At 39.7% G+C, this 15,882-nt stretch overlaps 1 protein-coding gene across 1 annotated transcript in view; it reads left to right on the top strand.

Moving 5' to 3' along the window:
* Nucleotides 1-3,742, top strand: part of FBN2 (fibrillin 2) — a 256,715-nt gene extending 252,973 nt beyond the window's left edge. Inside the window, exon 65 of the mRNA XM_075067188.1 lies at nucleotides 1,851-3,742. Within this exon, the coding sequence (XP_074923289.1) occupies nucleotides 1,851-2,225 (375 nt within the window). The 3' untranslated portion in view covers nucleotides 2,226-3,742. The remainder of the gene's footprint in view (nucleotides 1-1,850) is intronic.
* Nucleotides 3,743-15,882: the final 12,140 nt, after the last annotated feature.

Here is a 15,882-nt window from a genome sequence, read left to right as displayed (position 1 = left end):
CACAAGGAGTTAGCATTTCCACTCTACTCCACAAAAGGTTGGTCATACCATGGAAGTGGCCTCCACCATTTCCAGAGAGGAAGGCTGTTTCATAGCATTCGACAGCACTGTTCAAATGTTGATCCATGGATCAGCTTCTATGGCAGTTTCTGAAGAGCTTGTTAGTGCTGCCATCCCTGCCTTACAAGGGGTTGTGTGTGGACTTGGCATAGTGTCCAGAAAGTAGAATGTGGAATGAAAACATCTGAATTTTACCTAAATCTCTCAGACGTGCACAAAAGGCTCTCCTCTTCGCTAATATAAAGCAAGTTATCGCTAAGAGTGTCCCATTAAATAGTGGCAGAAAGAGAAGAATGAATTTCCTCATTTATATCTGAGGGAGGGGGTAGTATCGGTTAGCCACATTAACAATTGTAAGAGAGAGGTGGTTTCTTCCACTTGATACTTCTGATGTACAAACAGTTACCTGGTGACAGTATAGTACCCCTAGATCATTACTTCACTCTTATCTAGTGTGTTCATCTTGTTACCAAGCTATCCAGTTATGTATGTTCCATTCACGGCAGTGGAACATACAAGCACCTTCCAAATAAAGTAAAAAATTCCCTCATACAGCATTAATTTCTCATTTAGTTCACTGTACCCTAGTCTTGTTACTATAGCTGTCACATGGCAGTAAGCCATATTGTTATTTGGTACTATTAGCCTTACGTGAAATCCCCTAATTTCACTTCGGAATTTTCACAGCAAACAAAGTTTTTTTCTTTTTTTTTTAAACAAAATCTAAGTTGGGATCATCTGGGTCCTGTTGACTAGCAGCATGCCTGAGGTTCAGTGAACAACTTGTCGCAGCACTTGCAGCCACCCTCAATTTGCTTTACTTAACCACAGATTTAATCTACAGTGCATAATGGTATGTAGTGTGATAGGATTTGACCCTTTTAGAGGGCATCCTGTTCCCAGTTATAGATCCAAAAGGACTTGAACTGGTAAAGTTCTGCTGTGCAGCAGAGTGAGAACAGTGGTACCCCAGTCATTTCCTGAGATGTAAAGATCTATCAAAAAGAGAGAAGCAAGGAAAAGGCTTCCCAAAGAAGTCGCAGTCTTTTATAGCTCTTTCATTAGATGAAGAACAGTTTTCACCTACAACCACCAGCCTTTTGTTATAACAAAGCAATTAGATAAATTTATCTTTTTTTTTCCCCCCTTATATGTATTCACATCAAACACACTGGGACAAATTCATGCCTGTAGTCGCTCCATTTGTGTTACATCAAAGCAAAAATTTCCCCCTTTGGGAGGATTAATTTGCTAGCAGTGCAGATTTTTTTTCCACTGCACTCATCACTGTCAGCTGCTGAACATAGTTTCTCATAATGCCGGGATGTAGACTCTCACTGAAGCTTCTATACAGAAAACATTCTTCAAAGAACTTCCATATGAAAGATTATGGAACCCTGAACCACTATACTGGAAGTATGATCAGGTATTTAGAACAAGTTGGAAAGTGGGATACTTCTCGTTTCTTTTCTGCAGAGTTAAACCAGGACATTTTTTTGGAGTAAGCATGAAATTATGTAAACTCTGAGACAAGATTGAAATCTGAACCCTTTGTGGACTTGGGTTTTTACAGAATAATTAAAGAAGCCTTAAAGATTTACAGGGTGTGTTATGTGGAACTGAGTATTTCTCCCAGCTGGAAAGGATTTATAAATGGCTTCTTTCACAGCTGCAGTTTTTGAGAGGAATTAAACTGTTACTAATCAAACTCATTAACTTGCATTGCTTTAGGAATAATATAGAGCATGTGTGTCTCTCTCCAACTATCCTTTCCTTCCCTTTCACTTCAGATTGAGCAGATTAGCTTGGAAAGCTTAGACATTGACTCTCCTTTGAAGATGAGGCTGAACTTCTCTGGACTTGGTAACAAAGAACATATTCTAGAACTCATGCCAGCCATACAGCCCCTTACAAACCATGTCCGCTACGTCATCTCCCACGGCAATGACTATGGCATCTTTCAAATCCATCAGAGGGATGGACTTAGTTATCTGCACACAGCTAAGAAAAAGTCAGTGCCTGGCACTTACACACTGGAAATCACTAGCATTCCTCTATACAAGAAGAAGGAGCTAAAGAAACTGGAAGATAGTAATGAGGACAACTACCTCCTAGGAGAGCTTGGAGAAGTGCTCAGAATGAGACTGTGGATTGAACTCTATTAGCCACCCCTTCTAGACTTAATCCAGTTCTTGAATCACTTCTGTTCATCTATTTATCCACCTGAGCATGTCTACTTTTCAAAAGCTTTAAGGAGTCAATGACTTAAAAGAAAAAAAAAAATCTATCTTTCCATCCTGCCAAGACTGCAGAATGACCCTTGCAGGAGGAATGACTGACTCTGTCATGGTCAAAAGTTTGATTACAAGGGCAACCAGGGTTACTGTATCCTTTATATAACCTCAATTTAGAGTATATTAAAACTAAAGTTCAAGAGGTCAACACATGGCACTAAATGGCACAAAAATGTGAACAATTTTTTCCTGTTAGCAGTCTGTAACACTTTGGGTATTTTGCTATAGGTGCTAATTAAAAAATATAGATGTTTATTTATTTTAATGCAGTAATATATGGAGAAATTACAAACTATGTAAACAAAAGGGAAACATTTGTTTGTCTTTAGATTTATAAATTTGAGCTATTTTAGAGGTATTCTTAAAAAAAAAAATCCAGTAGATTTGAAAGACTTCCTTTTGTTTGTGTGCCAGTTGTCCAAATACTTTAAAAATATATTTCCATGTTATTACCAGTGCTCTTTCAGCTCTGATACCATCCTCTAAAAGACATTGAAAAGTACGCGTCAAAAACGTTGATTATTCAAAAAAAGTTTTAAATTACTAGAATTACAATATTAGGCTCTGTAAAGATGATCATATTTCACTGCCAGTCACTAGGACTATATTCTGTATCAGCCACATGAAATAATGGAAGCTGGGGCACAACCACTGTAGCAAAATACCTTGACTGCTTGTGATACCATTAGCATTGCAGGCCAACCTGTACTGTATTTCCTTCCGATAACCTCAAGGTACCACATGTGCTACCACAACACCTCATTCTCACAAAAGGTGCTCTACATACTTGCATTACTGTAGGCAGCTGAAGAAAAAAAGTCTTTCCTTTGAAAGGAACACCTGATGTTTCACTCTGGTGCTGGCTTGGATTAATGGTGCATTTACTAGGATTGAGCTGTTTCAGGACTGCCATATGTGCAAACTAATTATGGAGTGCAGACCAGGAAAATATTTGAAATCATTTTTTAGAACTTTCATTAATACTGTAGTTATACACCATATGCCTCATTTTATCCTAGCCTATTTTGTAAGAAAGATGTTTGTACATGACATTTAGTTTTCTTTAGCTATTTTTTTTAATGTTGTACCATTCTGTGTTACATGTATGTCACCATGGTGCTTTATTTTTTTTTTTTGACAGCTGGTGCCTGTAACTCGTCATAGAACAGAACCTCATTATGTGAACTGCCAAAGCACATACAGACTCCAGGTTTATTTCAGTCATGTAGCTGTGCTGACCAAAGATTAGTTACAAGTTACACTCTGAGTTTTGGGGAAAGAGAACCCTCCTAAATTTTAAATCAACTGTTTGTGAGCTTTTTTTTTTTATTTGTAGGTCTGTATCACTATGACACTTTTCTTGCAATAAAGCTTATTTTGGGGTAGGTGTCTTGAATTGTACATGTATTTTAAAAAGAACACATGCCTAACTGTATCGTTGGATGGTGTCACTAATGAAGGGCAGAAACAGCAGTCGGTGTAGGTGCGTTCTTCCCCGGCTGGATACTAACTAGGTTCTTCAGGGCACACTGAGGAATTATGCTAAATATTCTGTCCTGGCACAGTGATGAACTAAATTTATCACACAACATTAGAAAAACATAGAAGATCCTAAGTCTGCTATACATTGGGAGTAACTCCAGTGAAATCCCACACTGACTTGGAACCTTTGCCTATAAACTCAGGGTGCAGGATTTGACCACTGCAATCTCAATTATTTTTAAATAATGCTTCATAAGTTGTACAACATTCATTATTAAATGCAGTGTCCTAGAATCAGATGGCTAGATTCATAAAGAGACTTGGATGCTTAAGTAAGTCCCAAGATCAGGCACCCCTACTAACAACAAAACTCCACTTCATCTGCCCAAAGGGGTGGCAGGGTTTGAACAGGGATCTTTCTCTTCCTCAGGCATTGGAAAGTACTTGAAGCAGGGGCTCCCACATTCCAGATGAGATTCCTAACTCCAGGGCTAAAAGACAGGAGGAAGTTCCCCCACCCTCCTGCAAACCAGTACATAGGCACCTAACTTAGAGGGCTAACAGCTGAGAATCCCAAACAGAAATGCACACTTCCCACAAGTGCAGATTAGGTGCTGTACTCTCTGAGAAGGGTCAGGTTTAGGACACATCCCTCCCCTCAGTATCTCTCACTGGCTACCTTAGGCAGGGAGCTGCCTAGTGTCCTGGCTTTTGTGAATCCCATTTTAGAGGTCTGTCTTATTCACTGTATAAGGAGCCTGAGTGCCTAATTTAGGCTTTCTAAATCTCAGTGATTTTCTAGGCACCAGCATCCTAACTTTAACACATGATCTCCTTCAGGAATCTAACCCAGAGCCTCCTGAGCCAACGACAAGACCATTCCTAAAGACTCCATTCCAGATTTTACACAGAGCAAGTGCATACTAGGTTACGCTTGCTGCTTTAGATAATACTATCCAGCCATGTGTTTATTTCCATCAATTGTAACATCAGCAGGGTTGGAGGAAAGCAACAGCATGGGACAGAGCACTGGACCAAGAATCAGGAGACCTGGATTTTGTTACTGTCTTGCACTTTTACCCTGGGCAAGTTACAGAGTTCATCTACACAGAGAAGCTATTGCGAAAGAGGCTGAATGGGAATTTAAAGTACAATAGCTTCCCATGAGGATACTCATTCTGCACTAAGATTGCCTTTTTTGCACTGTAGCTTAATCCAGTTCCAAAAGTGGATTAAGCTAAACTGCACATAGACACTTTGTCTACATGGCAGGAAAAAAAAAAATGTGTGTTCTTAACTTGAGTTTGGTAACTGCGGTTTAAGAAATGGCAGTGAAGACACCAGCTCGGCTTTTAACTTTGGCTAGCAGTTCGGGGACTGAACTTCAACTACTAACGAGTTAAAAGCTGCGCTGCCGTATCTTCACTGCCATTTTTTAAACCCCAATTAACGTTTTTCTCTGCAGCGTAAGCATATTCTCAGTGCGGAACAGGAGTGTCCACAGCGCAAGCTATTCCAGGCAACTTCCCCCTGTAGCTAAGACCTTAAACCCTGCAGCTCAGATTTCTCAGTCACTGAAGTACAAATAACTTCAATGGAAGATGAAGAGACTCCACAGCTTGCAATATTAGCCCTACTTACCCTCACTGCTATTCAGAGAGAAATGTCTTATCATAGCATAACTTTGATTTGTATAGTGCCAAGTTCCATGGTTATTCCTAACATTAGGTGTCTAATTCAGTAGTATTTAATGGGTCATTTCTTTTCCCTATGTGTACCATTTATTTCTAATATTTCTAATATAAGATAATGAATGGAATCAGTACCACCACATAGTAAAATAACACCATAATATACTGCATAAACAATGACAACATTAAATTGCTCTTCCCAAGTGTTGGCACTAATGCTATTTGCAGATTAAGTAAAAGTCATGACAAGTTTAAGAAATCATGCACTTAAATTTAACTCCAGGGGAAATAGAACCGAGAAGTACGGTATAACAACTGTTCCCAACATTACCTTTTGCCAATTAACTGCAAAGACTGATTGAGCTATTACTCTTGGGATAGTCTTCCTTAAAATGTGCATGTGTTCAGATCCATGTGGCACTAGTAAGTACTGCAGTATAAATTACCTGGAACCAAAAACAACGAGGAGTCCTTGTGGCACCTTAGAGACTAACACATTTACCTGGAACCAGTTTTTTAACACTAGCTTTGGATATATTGTCATGGAAGCTGTATTAAAATTCAAACCTGTTCCTAGGTAGAGGGATTGAAATATACACCAGTAAAAGCCCATCTGAGGCTTTGGTAATACCACTAACTAGTTTTCAAGAAAGTTACTCATTCTCCCAACATGGGAGCTCTTCAGAAGTGCTTATTGCAGTAAGAGAGAACAGTGTGAACCATGGAGAGTGGTTATCTTTTGTTGCTGAACACTAGTTGGTTTCCATTGTTAGCATTCTTGTTAACGGTTCCTTAAAGGATACAGCCTTTAAGTATTCGTATATTTTATATGCCCTGCAAATACTTTAGACCATATAATACGCTGAAAGAGTATTTTGCATGGTCATCAGGTAAATAAGACAATGATTTTTAAGGCAAAAGAAGTACCAAATTCTGAGCTTGTTTACCTGTGTAATTTTTAGGTAACGTCATTGATGATACAGTGGGCACAAATTAAGATTCTTACCTTTTTACCAGAGGAGAAGATATAGCCAGCTTGGGTCAATATTCCCTATCCTTTTAATGGGAACTATTATAGGGCTAGAACCATGAATATCTTTAAAACAACCCACCACAAAAAAAAACCCCACCATTAACTGCACATACTGTACTCTAAAGTTACACTGATGTAAATTAGCTCAGCATCTGACAACAGTTATTTAAACACCCACGCACCCGTAATGCTAGTGTCTTCATTTTCAAATGATCTCAAAGTGATGGGACGTGATTACATATAAGCTAATGGAAAATGTTGATCCCCTAGAAACCTATGAAAACAATAATACATGCAGTTAAAAGCAAATTGAGACTCCTTGTTCTCTAAAGGAAGTTGCAATATTAGACGTGTTGGCAAATTAGAGTAAAGTTTGGGCCACGCAGGGGCCTGGTCCCACCAACAAGGAATCTATCCATTGCTGAGTGGTGATCTTTATCTACAGTGAGCAAGCAATGCTGTGTCAGAGTTGTGTGTTTGTTGTTGGGGTTGGTTTGTTTTTCACACACACCCGTACCCACCCCCCTCTGGTTAAGAGAGGCTGAATTCCCATCACCTGGTATGTATGGGGTTATTCATGCATGAACTACGTTAAAGCAGAAATTGTAAAATATACAGCTATATAATATTTATCTGCTCAAAGGTGCTATACAATTGCAAAGGTCTTTTCAATGTAGGCATTATCCTGATTTTACAAATTGGCAGGTTTAACATTTTTGTGCCTCAATTTCTTAAGTCACAAGACAACCTAGGACTGGAGTCAGGACTCCTAGACTCCTTCTGCACTTACTGGATCAATTCGTACATAGGGTAGGAAATAGTAATTTACAAGTATGTCAGGTTTTTGATACCGGATGAATTTTTAAATCCTAGGGCTAAAGAGATTCCTGTGTATAAACCACAATTACAATGTGGAGGTTTTGTTAGATATCCATCAATGGCAGTACCATATTAATCATGGCCAGCTTTCCATGTCACAAAATCAGCAATATCACCAGAATTCCTGCTTCATCTCATGTTATTTCTAGCCCAAAAATTCACTCTATCATCTTGTCAGCATCTCCTAACTATTTACCCACCCCTGAGGGCAAATCTATTAGGAAGATGCCAAAAATATATTTCAATTCCTGTGTCAAATAATGAAGTTGGGGGAGGGAAATTGAATTGTACCCGAGAAGATTTATTAGTAACAATAGACTCCAGGAAGGATTCTGAAGCCCTTTTAAAGTATTTTGTTTTGGACCAATGGACCAGGCTGACATCTAAATACTAAATGGATGTCCTCCAGGCCTACAGTACCTGGAATAAATCCAATCAGGGCCAGAGGAAAAGCCAGAACTCTGCCTATTTGTTCTAAATTTAAATTTTTTTTCACTCCCATTAAAGTCCTAACCACCAGGTTAAATTTGGAATAGAAGCTCTGGCTGATATCAGTTTTCACCACTGGAAACTGTGTGCACTTCTGTGAGCCCTGCTCTTCCCTCAAGTTTTTTTTCTGGGAGATACTTTTCAGCATGACTGCTTTGCACCATTCTTCTATTTCTGCAATCCAACCTTATTTCGAGCAGTAATTTCATTGCAGCTTTTCACGTCCTAGCCTTCCTTTCTAGGCTCAAGTGGCAGATGTGAAGAGAGGCTTTTAATTAATAAAAATGTTGGCATGATGTAGGTTTTTACCATCCTGGAGGCTGGATCCTGCATCACTGAAATCAAGAGGACTTTCACCATTGACCTACATAGGCCCTAGCCTCTAGTTTTCTCTGTATGGTGATGTTGACAGGAAAGTTCTTTTTTCCTTTATATAGATATGCTCACCATTAATGCTTTTCAGTGTTAGCTACTGCCATCCTGAGTTTCAATTGGATGGAGCAGGCTGTCTGTCAGAAGATGGTCCATATCAAGGATCGGCAACCTTTGGTATGCAGCCCACCACGGTAAGCCCCCGGCGGGCCGGGCTGGTTAGATTACTTGCCGTATCCGCAGTTTCGGCCGATCACAGCTCCCTCTGGCTGCGGTTTGCTGCTCCAAGCCAGTGAGGACTGCGGGAAGCGGCGGCCAACACATCCATCAGGCCACGCTACTTTCCACAGGTTGCTGATCCCTGGTCAATATTCAGCAACACCAAAGGATTTTATCACAACAGTGAAGTAATTTTAGTAAGTGGAAAACGTAAAGGCTTTTGTGGACTGCTAGAATGGTACTTTCTTCTTAAAAATGTATATCGTATTAACAGATTAAAGTTTATTTATTACTATCAGCAGCATATGCTTACAATTCTAATGGTTTTCAGGGTCAAGCTTTAATTAATTCCAGGCCAAATCTGGATATCAATTATAAAAGTTGAGAGTAAATATCTGGCATTCCAGGCTTTTAGGCCCAAATCAAAGGTATTTAGGCATCTAACTCCCAAGAGAGCAACAAAACCAGTCCTAAGAGTAAAGGTTTAAAAAAAAAAAAAAAATCAGGCATGTTTAGTCTCGAGAAAAAGACAACAGGGGCAGGATCCTGATAACAGTCTTCAAATATGTTAAAAGGACTCTTACGAAGAGGTCAGTGATCAACTGTTCTCCATGTCTATGAAGCTAGGACAAGCAGTAATGGGCTTAATCTGCAGCAAGGGAGATTTAGGTTAGATATTAGGGAAAATTTTCTAACATAAGCTCTGGAACAGGCTTCCAAAAGAGGTTGTAGCATTCCCGTCATTGGAGGTTTTTAAGAATAGTTTGGACAAACACCTGCCAGGTCCTGCCTCAGCACAGGAGGCTGTACTTGATGACGCCAAGGTCCCTTCCAGCCTTACATTTCTATGCTTCTATTATTATTTAAAGTTGAACCACCATGCAGGTACAAGACTGATTTTTTTAATACCCTCATTACTCAGCTAAATCAGAACAGATTTTCATCAGGCCACTGAAAGACATCAGCTTTATCTTCTTGCCTAATTTAAATTTTCTGTATAGAGTTTGGCATAACAGTGATCAAGTGGTCTCTCGCACATTTTATTTATGTATATTATAGGAAAAGTAATGTTTTCACTCAGCACTTACTTTAAAGTAACAAAATAACTGCTTCATTCTTTCTTTTTTAAAAAAAAAAAATATATATATAAGGAAGATAAAATCACTAGACCTGGAAAACTTCAAAAACTTCAAAAAAATGAAAGTCTGAGAAAGTTATGAGCAACTGATACAAGGCAATTTATAATGGAAACACTTAAGCAGCATGGGGCTACCATTACATCTATAATGCCTTAGTCAAGGGATGTTGGTAGTAATGGGCTATAGTCATCTACAGATAATTGAAGTTTAATTCTTCATCCTTGATGTTAACCCATTGAATTTTGCTAAATGTTATTTACTAGGATATAAGTAATTGGGTGACATTAACAATGGAAAGTTTTGTTGAATATCAGAAAAAATTTCCTGTCAGGCCTTTGAGTGTGAACTATCACTTGTGTGTACAAATGATAGTTTATATGTGCAAATAAACTGCAATCAATTTTGCATGTGTATACAAATATGAAAATAAAATTAATAATGCATAAAGAATGACTGTGCAAGTGCTTTGTGATGGAAATCTAGATGCACCCAAATGCAACTGGATATACAATCCTATGAAAATTTGTCAACTCTAGTTTTAAAAGGGCCAATTCTCTGAAAATCTAGTTTGGGGAACAATATATATTGGCACGGAGAGGATACACTATGACTGCTGTCCTACAGACCATCTCTAACGGCTATATTTTCAAGGCCATTAACTGTGACACAGTAGGCACCACTAAAGTCTTTTTTCTTTAACGCATATTATGTATAGGGCCCTTTTCAGTTTTTATTTTTTCCTTGGAATTTAATCAGTGTTTATTACTACAACAACAAAAACAGATGAAAATGGGTGCAAAAACTATTGATTTTTCTGGGTAAACACTGGGGTTTATTTTGGTGAATGGAAGGACAGGGGAAAAGAGTATTCAGTAGATTAATGCGTTGATGAACACAATTCAGTCTTGTTTGCTGCAGAACTAAAAAACTCAAAACACAATGCCACCTCTGAGTTTAAGAAAACAATATATCTCTAATGCCCAAATAAAACTTTTCATTTGAATGAAGAGTTTACTGTTGTAGACTTAGAACTATTAGCCTATAAATATTTACATTTAATAAATCAGACCACACCATTTGCAGTGCATACATTCAACTTCATCCTTTTCTCCTGTTTTTGTTTTTTTAAAAACTTTTGAATACTTCCTTGTGTTCTAGAACACAAGATTTTCATTTTCTTCCCATTGTAGTGTGTCAAATCTTTAAACTGTTATCTGCCAACAGCTTGAAATGTGTACATGGTTGGCATGAGATTTGTCAATATGCTCAGATGTGCACACGCTACAGAACATGCCTGTTGGTTTATTGTGTGTATCTTCTAGACTAATACCCTTATTTCAACATGCAGCTTTGCATATACATAGACTACTGTATTATCATAATACATATCTCATGCAATGTATTGTATTTTCCTAATAAAACAAGTTTTATTTATTTATATATAATACACAAAAGGGGGGGGGGGATAATGCTTTTTGTAAAACTCAGGATTGTTTTGGTAAAAATTGGTTTAAACTGAAAATGAAGGGGCTTAATTGTGTGTCAGCTCTCACTGCATTTCAAATGGCTTTTTACACAGATTTTGAAATAGTAAAAAGCCCCCCAACCCCATTTTCTGCAACGTGTGGGTGATTTGTTACTCATCTTGTTTGCTTATGTTTTTTCCTTATCGCTAAAGAAAGTGTTGAAAAAAGCAGCAAGGCTAAATGGTACTGACTGCCTCTACAAATATCAGCACCCAATTAAATTTCAGCACATAATGTAGACAACATTCCAAAGAAAACATGAACATGCTTTACAGACAGAGCTTGAGCCTATATCACTGACATGAGTGGAAATTTTGGCATTAGCTTCAATGGGAGCAGGATCCGAGACAGAGTTTTTAAAAACAGTAATGAAAGTTTAAGACATATTTCCAGAAAAACACAAGTCAAGGGAAAATCATCATCATCAAGATGAGTACTGCTGTCTAATCCCTGTGAATGTGAGTCATGAAACAAGAGTAAAGGCCATGAGCGAAGAGGGAATAACTAGAGAAGAATGTGCATCCACTCACTTTAAAAAGTCAGTAGCCCAACCTAAACTTCATCAGCAGAGCTACTCAAGACGCACAGGATTGCCAGTGGGAGCTCAGTGTGAAAAGGGGTCAAATACCTTTAGCATTCTGGAGTTAGGAGGATGGGTATTTGAATGCTGAACTGACATGGCTATAATGTTAAGTCTACTGCAAACACTGCTCAAACTACTTCCCTTTCTAGGAATTGTTTCTGGTCTGGGCTATGTAACACAGAATTTCAGTCAGAATGTGTGTACAAAATACAGAAGAATAATTCACTGGATCAGCCTCTTTCAGGTTAGCCACCTCTCAAATGGGACCACATAGTGCATCAGACTCAGTGGTCAAGAAGAGGGGAATACTGAAACAAATAACATTTTAGAGAACATTGATTAGTCAATTTAGCGTCCCCTCTCTCTTGCATACTACAAACCATTCAAAAACCAAGGAGCAGGATATGCAGAAAAAGGAAAACCTATCTTTGAAATACTTTTTCTCAAGCCCTCAAAACAGTCAAGAGGAGGATTAGGGTGTAAGGGAAGAATCAGTGATGCGCAAGGTCCACCCAAAATCTACAGTTGTACACACAGTCAAAGAACTGGAAGTTTCTGCTAAAATGATCAGCCGTGAAATAATTTGATGTTACTTATATGGTCATCATTAGCTTCAGGGGTAATATGCCACAGAGGAAAAGGGGGCAATTCACACTTCTTAGAGATAAGGATAGAAATAATCTGCAGACTCAATAAAATAGTACTTCTGCTGGTCAGATTAAAAAAAGTTTTAAAATCACTAGGACTATAAATAAAAGCTCCTAACTAGGACATAGAGAATCTCCATTAATAGCTCCTCCCCTAAGGAATGTCTCTGTCGAAACCACATGCTCCTCCGCACCTGTTGGCTTTCCCCCATCCCTTAGTTTTAAAAGTGCTCTACGACCTTTTTAATTTTAAGTGCCAGCAATCTGGTTCAATTCTGGTTTAGGTGGAGCCCATCCTTCCTGTATAGCCTCCCCTTTCCCCAAAGTTTCCTCAGTTCCTAATAAATCTAAACCCCTCCTCCCTACACCATTGTCTCATCCATGCATTGAGACCCTGCAGTTCTGCTTGTCTAACTGGCCCTGTGCGTGGAACTGGAAGCATTTCAGAGAATGCTACCATAGATAGGGTGACCAGATGGCAGGTGTGAAAAATAGGGATGGGGGTGGGAGGTAATAGGAGCCTATGTAAGAAAAAGCCCCAAATATCAGGACTGTTCCTATAAAATTGGGACATCTGATCACCATAACCATAGAGGTCCTGGAGTTCAATCTCTTACCTAACAGCCTAAATTTGGCCATCAGGACCTCTCTCCTATCCTTCCCTATGTCATTGGTACCTACATGTACCACGAACACCAGCTCCTCCCCAGCACTACACAAGACTATCTGGATGTCTCGAGAGGTCTGCAACCTTCGCATCAGGCAAAAACGTCACCATGCGATTCTCCCAGTCATCGCAAATCTAGCTATGTTTCCAATGATCAAATCACCCATTACCAATACCAGTCTCTTCCTAATAACTGGAGTTCCCTCCCCTGGAGAGGTATCCTCAGTGCGAGAGGATACTGCAACATCTGGAAGAAGGGTCCCAACTATGGGATCATTTCCCTTTGCTCCAGCTGTATGTTCTCCTTCCCTGAGACTTTTATCCTCTTCAATAGCACAGAGGCTGTCAGACTGGGCATGGGACCGTTCTACTATGCTCCAGAAAGTGTCATCTATGTACCTCTCTATCTCCCTTAGCTCCTTCAGTTCAGCCAAAAGCCCGTACATGGTCTCTGAGGGCTAGGAGTTCCTTGCACCAAATGCACACATATGCCACCTGCACATAGGGCAGGTATTCATACAGGCTGCACTGAGTGCAATAAACTGGACAGCGCCCATTCTGTTGCTGGACTTCTGCCTGCATTATCTTTTTACTCCTGAAGCTCGTTCCTTTGTTGTTGTTTTGTATTTTTTTATTAGGGGGTGGTTTTGGCTTTAAGTTTAGTTTAAAGAATGGTAAAAGTATCCAGCATCCCATCCCCCCGCCCCCGCGCGCGCACACACACTCTCCCCATGTAAAATCCCTTGCAAAACTCCTATTAGCCAATCCTGCGCTTACGAGGGGGCTTTTTAAAGCCCTGGTCTTCCTGAGTAGCCCGCCCCCTCATTAAGGGTTGATGAATGCTAAAAGGCTTATGGATCAAAGCCTCATTAAGAAGGTTTCAGCCTTGCCTAGCGAGCCGCTAGGCTCAGCACATGGTCCCCCAAACAGACAGACTCCACTGCATACTTCTGTCAAGCAACAGGCACACCAGAAACACACACTACAGACAACAAACTTACCCCAAAGGTCACCTAATCGCTCCTCTTTCACCTGGAGAACTCCCTCGCAAAAATCCTGTTAGCTGCTCCTGTTTGCTAGCCCTGGTCTTCCTGAGTAGCCCACCCCCTGGTTAAGGGTTGATGAGTGATAAAGGGCATAGGGAATCAAAGCCTCATTAAGAAGCTCTCAGCCTTGCCTAGGTCATCTGTATTGGAGAAAGGCTTTTGCTGCACTTCATGCTTGTTTGTTTGCAACTCTTTCTCCAATACATGTTTAATTGGTTTACATGTCCTGTAGGACACCAACTTCTCCTTCTAACCCACTTGGTTGGATTACTCATTGCAAATAACTTATCTAACAAATTTAGTCCTTTTTCTTTTCCCAAAATTATTTATGAATGGATAAGTTATTCAAAATAAAAGTTGCTTTGATAGGACCACCAGAATATATACCCTCAGGTACTGTGCTACTGTCATTTGTGGGAAACTTTTACATGCCAGAAACCTTCTTGTAAATAAAAAGCCTGCTCACCTAGATGTTCAAAAATAAAGGGTCATGCATACCAGCAAAGCAAGTCAGTAGGTTTTATTTGCAAGAACACTCAGGGATACTTTTTATGGGTCCTCCAGCTCTATTTGTGGCATCATGCTGGCAGATTTCCGTAGTTCTATTGCTATTAAAGAAAGCTTATCTGAAATGCAACAAGGCTAGTAATTTGTTCCTCTCTATATTTGAAGAATTGACATTTTTGTAAAAAAACAAAGAAAAATGCTGCACACGCACAAACTAACTCCTTTGCCTTTCAGCACATGAACCATTGGCACCCAGCAGGCTGTATCCCCAGCTACGATGGGTTTGTATCTTGTTCTACTGCCCAGGTACATCACCTCGAAAAGCCTAGTTGCGCTCAGTAACACCAAGCAATATTTATGTCATTGCTTTCACACCTGAAGCATTCTCATGCCTCAGAAGAGAAATGCTTAATATCCCTAAGCTCAATCAATCTACATGTCTGCTTGCTCTAAGCCAGGACTTCAACACCCATACTGTCTTCCTGTGTTGAACTACGGTTTTGTCCATTTTGTCTTTTTTTTTTTTTCCCCCCCCAAAGTGACACTCAGTTAAGCTGCCCCATGACCCACTTTCAGTCCAGGCGTGTAAAATCCTATGTAAAATAAATAATTACAAATGACATTTTGGGGAAATGAGTAAAAGTATTTGGCCAATCAAGACTTAGGCCTGGTCTACACTACACAGTTAGGTTGACATAAGGCAGCTTATGTCAACTTAATTATGTCATTGTCTACATTACAGCCTGTCATAGTATAATTCCTCAATCTGAACCTTAGAGTTCAAATATGAGGTACTAGCATAAATTCCTCTAAGCTTATTTACCAGCTTAGATCTGATAGCACTGCCACCAGCCAAAAATTCCAGTGTTTGGCTCACTCTGGTCTCCCCAAAACCTTCCCTGGGGGACCCCAAGACTCAGATGCCCTGAGTTCACACAAGGGAATACCCCGCCCCTTGTCCTTCTCTTTACTTCCTCAGGCTTCCCCTCCCTGGTGGCCAGGCGTCCCTACTTTCAATTCCTTGAAACGCAAACCAGCGAGATCAGGTTTCTTTACCTCACTCAGAGTCCCTGCAAATGCCAGCTTTGTAACTTACACCAGAGATTTTACTCTTCCCCCTGTCTTTTCCTCCCCCCAATTCCCTGGTGGTTGCAGATCAATCCCCTTGAGCCAACTAGGAAAAATCCAACAGGTCTTAAAAGAGCTTTATATAAAGAAAGAAAAGACTAAAAATGGTTCTCTGTCTCA

Source organism: Chelonoidis abingdonii, chromosome 6 (assembly GCF_003597395.2).
Source record: "Chelonoidis abingdonii isolate Lonesome George chromosome 6, CheloAbing_2.0, whole genome shotgun sequence".
NCBI classification, from domain to species: Eukaryota; Metazoa; Chordata; order Testudines; family Testudinidae; genus Chelonoidis; species Chelonoidis abingdonii.
Note: the sequence above shows the minus strand (reverse complement) of the source record. Positions and strands in the feature narration are given on the sequence as shown.